Raw genomic sequence first — 11,928 nt, 5'->3', positions numbered from 1 at the left:
TGGCGAACTGGAGAACACTGATGGTGTGAAGATGTTGGGAGAAGAAAATGAAGTGGAAGACCCAACCAGTCACCCAAAGAGATAAAACTCATATTCTATTTTTTGCTTTTCAAAAATTGTATGGATTAGTTACTTAAAAAGTGCAACATAGCAAAAAAATAAAAAATAAACAAATAATCCAATATGTAAACCATCATGCATCACAAGCTGGAAGGACAAAAGTACAAAAAGATACAGCATTGCTTCAAGGGGATGATAAAGAATTAATTAATACAAAGATTTCCTTTTCAAATAATAAAGATTTAGAAAAATAAAAGTTTTCTCCAACTATGAATTCTATTATTTTTAAGACTAAATGTTCTATATAGCCTTAAATGAACCAGCCATTTGCATATACTAATGGCACTGAGTGACCATGTGCCTCAGTATTTGTATAAAAATATAATCATGCCACACACACACACACACACACACACACACAAATTAAGTCAAACTCTGCCTTTTAGATACTTTTAGTTCAAGAAGGGCAACTTGACAAATCCTTGAATACCAACAATCCAAATGATTAAGATTAAAGGTCTTCCAGAATTTGGCAATAGAGCCCCGGACTGCTGTTAAGAGATGATAAGTATGTTCTTTATTTTTCAAATCTCATTCTGTTACTGGATATAGATACAAAAGTGCCAGGTGACATTATTGGGTAATTGGTTGTCAAAGAGCTCTCAGTGAATACATTCAGCCTTCTTTGAGCAGTCCCACCACATGTACTTATATGTACCAACTATGTGGAAGGGCCCCCACCCCAAAAATGTCCCTAGTTGCCTGCTATGACTTGGTGGCTGCTTGTTGGATTGTTGGATTTTGTTGATTTCTTATCCCAGTGTCTTTGATATCCAAGTTGTCCTTCTGTGAACCCAATAAAGCCATGAGAATCAGTAACTTAACGTTAACAACAACAACAACAACATGTAAAATATTAAGTGCCTGTTCCATAGCAAATCAAAGAAGGGCTTTCAGATTTTCTTCCTCTGTTCTGATCTATGATGCACACCTGTTGCCTGTTCTTTCTGAAAACAGCTAAAAAGACAATAATATAAATGAATGAACAGACATGAATGCATAAAATGTCTGTCAAATGCAGACTTCTCTTGTGATGCTCTTTTCTGAATATCTTATTATACAGAAACCCTTCATTCTTGATGTTAGTCAGCAAGAACCTTGGTATCTCCTGCCACCCAAGAGAACTTAACCATGCAATTATATATATATATAAATGAATGAATGAATGAATAACATGTCCACTTTTAAGACAAATGCAAACTTTTTCTGTGGTACTCTTTTCTTATGAATATCTCATTATACAGAAGGCCTTTTTTTATGTGAATCAGTAGATGCCTCAATATCTCTTGCTATCTGGGGAGACAAAATGTCTGCAATGTCTCACAGAAATTGTAATTCTGAATAGGTGATTATCTCACTTATAATTATCTAATTAATTGTGATTACATGCTACTACTTCTTCCGGTCTCAAGGCAGCTGTAGTAACCAAGACGAAAACTACAAGATACAAGGATTCAATAACTATTCCCCATCCAATTTGGTCTGAGGGCTTTGTAAATCAGATCATGGACATTTTAGAAGGCATAGTCTGAGCCACACATCATCCTGTGTGGGGCCATTCAAATCAGGCTGTGGGACTCAGCACAGAGCCCAGCTAGGTATAATGTGGAGGCAAGAGAATGGGTGTAGAGAAGGAATTCTTTCACAGAAGCTACTGCCACTGGCAGTCCTGTTCTTTTTGCCTCTGGTGGCATACAAGACACCTGACATCAAATGCAGTGTCAGCAACTCTCTTCCTATTCTTCACAAGTTTTATCAACCAGGAGACTACATCATTGCCAGCATTATAGCTCAGATATATAGATTTTCGATTCCAATCAATTTCAGAGAACTGCCTTCTAATAACATCTTTGAAGGCACTGTGTAAGGCTTTGCTGTTTTTCTTTTTAAAAAAGTTCCTTTATAATATCATATATCTGTCCTAGCTATGCCACATTACCCTTCAGCATTTTGATGACCCTACTGTTTTCTGCTTAGGAGTGTTAAGTATTTAAGAATTTCCAGGTTGTAGTGAAGGAACTGTGAGAGAGCTGTGACTGGGGTTGAGGATTAATTTTTAAATTTTGGTCCTTTTTATTTTTGAGCAACTATGTTTACTGCTTTCTCTGGACTGTTACTTTTATATGGTCATATTTTCTGAGAAAGTATTGATAAGTGGAAATTGCTGTCATTCAAAGCATCATGGTACACAGGAGGTCACTTTTTCAATGCCTGGCATCTTGAAATAGGGCAGGGAAAGTTTCTTTAATAGAAACGTCAGAGATCCACAGACAGCCAATGTAGACAATATGTCAGCTTCTTGGTTTCCTAAGCTGTATTTCATTTCATTTGATTTCTATCTGATCCCATTTTGAACAGCAACTCTGTGGGTCATAGTCAACTAAAGCAATTGAAATCAATTTTTTCAGTTTATGTAATTAAAGTCCTCCAACACCTGGAAATTTCAAAGATCCAGACCCAGAATACTGTATCAGCATTGTGCAGGTGAAAACAAAATATAAAAGTACAGATGCATGTGACAATATTTCATAATGCTTATCTAGATCAGAACCATTATACTATAATGTATTCAGTAATAATGCATTTAACTGAAGAGAAGCATATGTCACATTCTGGAAAAAAACCACTCTCACAGTGCAAGTAACTCTAATTACAGGATGATGACCCAGATCTATCAGCATAGCCTGGCCTTGATATTTGCTTTAAAAGAAATCAGTGAAAATCCCCAGATTTTACCTAACGTCACCTTGGGCTTTCATATCTATAATAGCTACTTTGACACAAGATGGACCTATCAAGCATCATTGGAACTCTTCTCTACACTGGACAGATTCACCCCCAACTACAAATGTGATAGTCAGAACAATCTAGGAGCAGTCATTGGGGGACCTATCTCTGAAGTCTGTCTCTACATGGCAGATACCCTGTGCATCTATAAAATTCCTCAGGTATGCAGACAGTAGGAAAGATAAACAAACCATTTGCTCATCTTTTTACTTGTAAAGGTTTTCTTTTTAACAGTTGTATTTGCAAGTGAGGCTTCCAGAAGTAAGACTATATGAAAAGTCCTACTGAATCAGGCCAGGAACCTACCTAACCCTGAATTCTTTTTTCAAAGAGGCCAACAAAATATCTGGAGGCAGTCCACAAGCAGGACATGAGTGCAACATCACTGTCCACATTTGCCATACCCAGCAATTGGCATTCAGTATCTAATTCAAGATGCTGTATGCTTGTACAGTGGTACCTCGGGTTAAGTACTTAATTCGTTCTGGAGGTCTGTTCTTAACCTGAAACTGTTCTTAACCTGAAGCACCACTTTAGCTAATGGGGCCTCCTGCTGCCGCCACCGCACCGCCAGAGCACAATTTCTGTTCTCATCCTGAAGCAAAGTTCTTAACCCGAGGTACTATTTCTGGGTTAGCGGAGTCTGTAACATGCAGTGTATGTAACCTGAAGCGTATGTAACCCGAGGTATCACTGTACATAAGATCCCACCGTTAAGATGTATTCAATTTGATTGCCAAAACCTTTAACATTTCAAGGTATTACCTTGGAAAAACTCAGACATATAAAATATATAATTGAAAATGACATCTGTCATGCAACACTATCAAATAAATAGCAAATCCCAACGTATAGTAAAAAAGGATTATCCAGATGATCAGCAAATATATTGCTTTCAGTAAAGTTGTGCCCAGTCAGGGTTCCAAGCATGCAAAAAATAAAAGAGAACATTAACAATGAACAATATGCAAATGACCTTAAGCAGAGTCCTGGAATCCTGTAACATGACAATTAAATTGTGTTTTAGCCTGCAAAGGTACAACACTAACTTGAAGAGGAGAAAGTGAATAATATATGAAAAATTATGAACTACACTTCCTCTGCATATTGGAAGTAAATGATATTATTTATATGGATTGCATGAGGAATTAACTCTATTATATAAATAACTTTTTATTATAACTAACCTATCAACCAAAAGTTGCTAATTGAATAAGAGCAGTGAGGAAGAGCACTTACTTTTTAGGTTTTGGAATTTAAGAAAGCTAATATTTAAATTGATGAGAGATAAGGAGAAAGAATTTTAATGCAATGGATCGATGTTTCTGGGCTCTTCTCTCATTTGCCAGATGTGAGGTTTACATTTCTTAGAAGAGGGTGACTTCCAAAATACAACACTGAGTGGCTTCACAAGTTTTTGGTGGTTCTTCTTCTTCTTCTTCTTCTTCTTCTTCTTCTTCTTCTTCTTCTTCTTCTTCTTCTTCTTCCTAAGCCCCAGTAATATTTGCCCCAATAATAATGTATTTGAGGTGTCTGTAATTTCTCTGTAGCAAAGTTCAGGGCCTGCCTTTCTCTTTCTCTTGCAGCAGCATTCCTGTTTGATTACCTATTGGCCACTGTTTTCATGAATTTGTCCTTAATGAGAAATTTCTCAAAGCAAATAATAATAATATGATGGGAAAAAATACTGCATTTTTTGCTTGCAACGAGCAATCTCTATGTCTGTTATGAGGACTTCTAGCATTTTTCTTGCCCATCATGTTAGTAAGATTTATTTTTTAAAAAATAATTAATTCCTGCTGTATCTTCTGTAGTGTCTCAGAATATCAAATTTAAATTCTCCTCTTACATTTTAGAAAGATTAGATTTCCCCCCACACTCAGTTCTGTAGCTTCATTTGGAGCTATTTCTATTTTTTTGTGTGTTTTCTGACTTATTTTTGTAGATGATTTTTAACAGCATTAAAGGCTTTCCCCCACTCTGTAAATAAAGAGGCACATGGACTTTGTTCTTTGTCATTAACTGCTTCCACCATCACTGTTTCAGAAGTGATCTCTCTGTGTTCAGGTTTCTCCCCCTTCTTGGCCAGTTTGTGTACATTGTTCCTACCCCATTTCTCCATATAAGATTATAGGAAGATTATAGGAATAGGAGACTCATAGTTATGACGTTTGATGCATTTGTATGCAAGAACAAATAAATCCTTAAGAAGATGAACAATTCCATTTAAATTGATGAAATCAGTTATAAAAACAGGGGTTAGAGCCTCTTAGCCAAAGGCTAGATGTACTAGATTTAAATTAAGGAGAAGAGAAAAGGAGAATAAACTCTTTCCCCCTCAGACAGTTTGTTGTACATTAAGATGCACCATTCAAGAGCTCGGAAAATAGAAGAGGATTTAAATCATGGCAAAACTAATTCCATAAAGAAAGCATTAAAAAAAAAAAAGGTAAAAGACCCCTGACAGTTAAGTCCAGTCACAAACGACTCTGGGGTTGCGGTGCTAATCTCGCTTTACTGGCCGAGGGAGCTGACATTTGTGCACAAACAGTTCTTCCGGGTCATGTGACCAGCATGACTAAGCTGCTTTGACATGCTTTCGAACTGCTAAGTTGGCAGGCGCTGGGACTGAGCAACAGGAGCTCACTCAGTCGCGGAGATTCGAATCTCTGACCTTCTGATTGGCCAGCCCTAGGCTCAGTGCTTTAGACCACAGTGCCACCCATGTCCCAAAGAGAGCATAGGGGGAAATTTTGTCATCTGATAGGGACAAAGGACAGGGCAAACTCTTCCCTCATTTGCAAAAGGCACTGCTTAAATTTGCAACTTCTGTTTTGACATCTGACATAGACTCCAATTCAAAGATGCTCTCAATTCTCATTGGGACCTGGAACCACTTCCCACCTGAACTCACCCGCCATGCATACATTAAAATAAATATTAAATAGCTGGACGGTAAGTGATAATATAAAAAATGAAAATATTAAAGTATTTGCTAAACTCTAGGTCCACACTCTGTGGGCTGCTGAAGTAACAACCAGTAACAATCAGCAGAGTGCTCACCTAACCTCCCTGAACTTGAGTCATTGCAATGTTTCAGGTGGGGAGGCAGGTGGGAGTGTCATATTGACTTCATCAGTGTATCTGCACTGCACAAATCTTACTGCTGCTTCACCCTGCTACTCACCTTTCCAGAACATCACAGAATCTCTGAGTACACTTGTCCTACCCTGCTGGCCACTACAGGTCTCCTCACTTCTTAACTTTTTAAATTTCCATTAGATCATATATGGCTCTCCTGTGGTGATAGATAAGAAAACCCAAGCTGCTTTCTATCTCCAAATGTTCCCAAATTTGAAGCTTCAATATGAGACAATTCTCCACATACTGCTATATTTCAAGTGGACATGGATTGGAGTAATTTCTCGGCACGATGACAATGGAGAGAGGTTTGAACAGAATATTATCCCCATGTTTGCCCAGAAAGGTATCTGCTTTGATTTCATAGTAAGACTTCTCAAAGTGTCTTTTTCCAGTACTATTAATGATATGGTGGGAGATGTAATTGAGAAGACTGAAATCATTATGAAGAGCACTGTCATTGCATTAGTCATTCATGGTGAAATAGAGACCATGCTCATCCTGAGGATATTTTCTAAGGTTTCAGAATATGAGCATATATCAACAAAGAGAAATGGTAAAGTCTGGATAATGACAGCTGAGATGGAGTTCACTTCCATTCCTCTTCAAAGAGATTGGGACATAGACTTCCTACATGGTGCTATATCCTTTGCTGTTCACTCCAGTGAAGTTTTAGGATTCCAGAAATTTCTTCTGATGAGAAACCCCACTTCAGAGAAGGAAGATGGCTTCGTTAGGGTTTTCTGGGAGCAGGCATTTGGGTGTCTGTTCCCCAGAGCTATGGTAGACCTACAGAATGAAGAAATCTGCAGTGGAGAGGAGAAGTTGGAGACTCTTCCTGCATCTGTTTTTGAAATGAGCATGACTGGCCACAGCTACACTGTCTACACAGCTGCCTTTGCAATAGCACATGCACTGCAGGCCATGGATTCATCTAGATACAAAGGCAGAATGATAGTAGATGGAGGAGTAAAGCTTCAGCATCAAGAATTATGGAAGGTAATGTCCCGAATACACCAAGAACAAAAGAAGGATCCCGCTCGATCAGTACAGAGCCTTCCTTTACCAGCCAACCAGATAGCAATAGTATTCTCCCACTGTTTTTCCCTAGGGCCTGGTTTTCAGATGCATGATGTCTCTGTTTCCTGAGAATGTATAAAGCAGCATTGAATACTAGCAATAGATTTCTTGCTTCCTTCATGAATTTGCTGAAGCCCAAGGTCTCACCAGATTCAAAAGATTATAAAAATAATTGAAAATCTGTGTAAATTTCAAAAAGACATGATGATGAGCATGGTGTAGAGTGTTGTTGTCTCTGCCTTCCCCCACAGCAGGTGTGAGTGATATGGCTGTGGATGCAGTGGTGGCTATTCCTCCCTGTCATATCCTGCTGCTGCCCTGCAGGGTTAAGATTGCTTTACTAATTACTACCTCAAGGTGGTATGTGCACATCTTCTCTCTATATTTACGATTATCAGGCATAAAGTTTTTCAAGAGTTTGGAATAAAGTGGGAATGATCCACAGCCTTTGACATATCCATTGACTTTTTTCTTTATCCCCTCTTTCTTTAGCTTAACCACTTTGTTAAGAGAATAGTATTTAATAATACTGTTGGGGAAAAGGTTTCCTTCAATGAAAATGGAGAGCTAGAGGCTGGATTTGATATTATAAACTGGATCACATTTCCAAATCAGTCCTTTCAGAGAATCAAAGTGGGAAATATAGACTCCATGGCTCCCCAAGAAGAAGTGTTGAGGATTTGGGATGAAGACTTTGTGTGGCCCAGCAGTTTTAACCAGGTGAGGTCCATTCATATTTTGTACCATATCTATTACTTCCAGAGTTATTCACAGTTCCCAATGTTGATATACAAGCTTGCAAAAGAGAAAACCTCCTCTTCTTTCATTTGTGGACAGGTGCAGCCCCTTTCTGTTTGTAATGATAAATGCCCTTTGGGTTACCATAAAGCAAAGAAGGAAGGGGAACCATTTTGCTGCTATGATTGCATTCTGTGTCCACAAGGGAAGTTTTCCAACCAGATGGGTAAGAGACATCATGCACACAGCCTATCAAATGTACTGTCATTCAGGTATTCAGACATTCATTTCCCTTAAATTGAGAACATTCCTCAGAATTCAGTAAAGTTTATGGTTCCTCATATGAGGATACAGCCTGATAAACTTAGCAATAGTAGTCCCAAGTCATTCAGAGCTGGTCATTATGTACACCAAACAGGGAGGAGAGAAGAAAAAACCACCACTCATTCAGAAGAAGGAGGTATAATGTTTATTTTGGGAAAAAGCATGATTGCAGAATTGGAACACAATTCTTTTTGACAAACCCTTTTCTTTAAAAAACACACACAAAGGGACTGAGCATGTTCAATGTCCAAAGAATGATCTGGTGAGAAGTCATGGAAAATAGAAAAAAAGAAAGAATTATAAATTTATATTGTTATATCAGAGCTTTTCAAGCTTTTCATATTGTTGGCACACTTTAGACATGCATCATCATTTCGTGACACAGGAATTCAGTTTTACTAGCAAACTGGAGATTAAACTAACCCCTTATAAGATATAGAGACACATACATAAATTCTAATAATGAAATGTATGGGGACACAACATATCTCATGATCTGCCCGCTTCGTTTCCAACCCCAGGAGAAGTGTGTGGAGCATTCACTTGACACACCTACACACTGCAGCTGACACACTAAAGTGTCACAACACACAGTTTGGAAAACTCTGCTGTATATTTAAAAAAAGTGATTGGACCCATATGTGGATGGGAGTATAACTATATATTGAATTTTGCACATCTATAAATGTGCAACACAATCTTTTTAGGGATCTATTTAAACATTATTTAATCTACTTAGGGATCAATCTATTTCTAGCCAATGAAAGTTTGACATTTGTAAGTCTGATATTTCATATTACTACATCACAACAACACAAATTCTGCTGCAACATATAGAAACCTGATCATGCTGTTTGTTGTTTGTTTTCAGACATGGATGAATGCCTTCAGTGCCCACAAGATCAATACCCAAACATGGAACGGGATTCATGCATGCCAAAGGACATCAGTTTCTTGTCTTATGGAGAACCTTTGGGGATTGCTTTGGCAGTTCTTGCTCTTTCCCTTTCTTTCACCACAGCTTTGGTGCTTTGGGTCTTTATTAAACACAGAGACACTCCCATAGTTAGAGCCAACAATCGGAACCTCACCTATACTCTCCTCACCTCCCTCTTTCTCGCCTTCCTTTGTGCTTTGCTATTCATTGGTCGACCTGAGAAAGTGACGTGTCTCCTTCGACAAACAGCATTTGGCATCATCTTTTCAGTGGCAGTTTCTTGTGTGTTGGCCAAGACAATCATTGTGGTCCTTGCTTTCAGGGTCACCAAACCAGGTTCCAGGATGAGGAAATGGGTGGGGAAACAACAGGCCACCTCCATTGTTCTTTCCTGCTCCCTGATTCAAGCTGTTCTTTGTTGTGTATGGCTGGCAACGTCTTCCCCATTCCCAGATTTTGATATGCACTCTGTAACTAAAGAAATTGTTCTGGAATGTAATGAAGGCTCAGTCACCATGTTCTACAGTGTCTTGGGCTTTATGGGCTTGCTAGCAATTGTCAGCTTCACTGTAGCCTTCCTAGCTAGGAAGTTACCAGACAGTTTTAATGAAGCCAAGTTCATCACCTTCAGCATGCTGGTATTTTGCAGTGTGTGGCTGTCCTTTGTTCCCACCTATCTGAGCACAAGAGGAAAATATATGGTGGCTGTGGAGATCTTCTCCATCTTAGCCTCCAGTGCTGGCTTACTAAGCTGTATATTTTCCCCAAAATGTTATATTATTCTGGTGATGCCTCAGCTGAACAGCAGGGAGCAATTAAGAAGAAGAAAGGATTGACATATCTAACATTCTGTAGCCGTTATACATCTTAAATCAGCTGTGATAAAGCAATGGGATATTTGCAACTATTTTTATTCCCTCAATAAAATGTAAATGGAATGCAATCTGTATGCTTACTTGAGGAATAATTCTTTATAAATCTGTGATAATATTTTTGTTAAATTCCTGTATTCTAACATATCTGAGCATATAAGGATAATATACAGAATGGCTGCTGTGGAGATCTTGGCCTCCAGTGATGGGGTACTGGGCTTCATATGTTCCCCAAAATGTTTTATTATTGTGTCGTGGACTGAACTGAACCAAAGGCAGCAGCTTAGAAAAATACAGAATTGACGCAATTGTCTTGTTCATTATCATATTAAATTGCCACCATCATGTTATATTTTAATTGGAATTGAGGTATAAATCACTGTTTGGATTTTTCTGCCAATTTTGAATATTTGAAAAATAATGTCCTTCCCTGGAGGCTTGGATCTTTATCTTTCAAGTTATTCAAAACTATTTCGGTCGCATGGTGCCTGAGCTGATATACTTGATTGTTTTAGAAAGTGTATGACCTGGTAAATCTATAGCCAGCTGCAGGGGATGTCACCCAATATAAAGTTATTTTCTGGAGCTATGTTGTTGTTTTTGTTGTTTTTAAAAATCATTTAATTTGTAAACCCATTGATTCCAATCTGGTGAATGAGCATGATCAAATTGCTATGTGGAATGAGAAGAGTTTAGTTATTGGGAGTAGGGGTGCATCAAGAGGCAGCAGTTTTGCCTTCCATTCTTTCCATACCATAAAATCTGACTTACTGTTGTTTTTTTGTTAAGGGAGTGACTGTAGAAAATATTCCATTTTAAACTATGGAACCCGAAGCTTGCAGGTTAAAAAGAATATTACTTAAATGAGCAGACTTTCTACGCCACTTAAGATTAGGTACTGCGAATCTTCAAGAAATTGACAGTTTTATTTTCAACCCCTTTCCCGACGATCCTGTCAGGGAACTGCCATCGGAAAGGCAGGCGGTGGAAGGGCTCTCGGACGCTAAGAGAGACTCAGCAGCAGAGGAAGGTACCAGCAGGGGGAGGGAAAGAGCTCAGAGAGAAAGTGAGTCGGAGGGAGGGCTCCGAGAGACTGCTAGTGAAAACAGCGGAGAAGTCTCAGGACCCCCCATAGGTACACCCACTCCTTGCCGGAAACTGTCGCGCCGAGAATCCCGAAGATGCGTTTCCGTTAAGGAACTTTTATGTTGGAGCAGATTCCGCAAACGCCCACTGTCGGATTCTGCTAGCGATTAAGGGAGTCATGTTTAAGGGGCTCCGCTTAAGGCAGAGTTTTGAGAACCATGCCCAAGCTCTGAGGGACTAAGTTTTTACGCACAAGCAGCTCATCATCCCATCACAGATCCCTAACATGAAATTAATTCACAGCTGCCACACATGGCTCCACAATTTCACCAAGCTGTCTACTATTAAGCCAACATCTCTTTCCATGCTAGTTCACACCTAATTAGTGTGTATGTGAAGTTAGGATTTTTGGTTCCAATGTGCATCACTTTACTCTTATTTACACTGAGTTACATTTCTGCCCCTCCTCAATTTAATGCACATTTATGCAGTGGGGAAAGACTCTTTTGGAGCTCCTCACAATTCCCTTTTGTTTTTACCACCCTGAACAGTTGTGTGTCTTCAATTCAAAATAACAGACAATTGCCTATGGAATTACCCATGTTTCACTATAGCAAATGAAGATGTTCCGTCCCAAAAGAGAGTTTGTTTTATTGGATAATGAGAACATTCCTTAGAGACACATCTCCAAGGGCTGCTGAATATTTAACACCAGCATTCAAGCATTAGTCCACAGACAAGTCTACCATCTCTTTCTAAAGGACACAGGAAACAACTATATATTTCTTTTCACAATCTGTGAACTCCGACACAGCCAAGGTGGTGAGCCTTCTGCTGGAGGGA

General features: G+C 38.8%; 1 protein-coding gene across 1 annotated transcript; it reads left to right on the top strand.

Annotated features, from left to right (window-relative positions):
• Window positions 1–2,777: 2,777 nt before the first annotated feature.
• Window positions 2,778–9,963, top strand: LOC310830427 (vomeronasal type-2 receptor 26-like; the record flags this gene model as incomplete). Its single annotated transcript, XM_083710211.1, has 5 exons — window positions 2,778–3,068; window positions 6,190–7,047; window positions 7,621–7,848; window positions 7,966–8,092; window positions 9,062–9,963. The coding sequence occupies 5 exons, from the start codon at window positions 2,778–2,780 to the stop codon at window positions 9,961–9,963; spliced, it is 2,406 nt and encodes an 801-aa protein (XP_083566337.1).
• Window positions 9,964–11,928: the final 1,965 nt, after the last annotated feature.

Source organism: Podarcis gaigeae (genome assembly GCF_964106915.1).
Source record: "Podarcis gaigeae genome assembly, chromosome: 13".
Taxonomy (NCBI): Eukaryota; Metazoa; Chordata; class Lepidosauria; order Squamata; family Lacertidae; genus Podarcis; species Podarcis gaigeae.
Note: the sequence above shows the minus strand (reverse complement) of the source record. Positions and strands in the feature narration are given on the sequence as shown.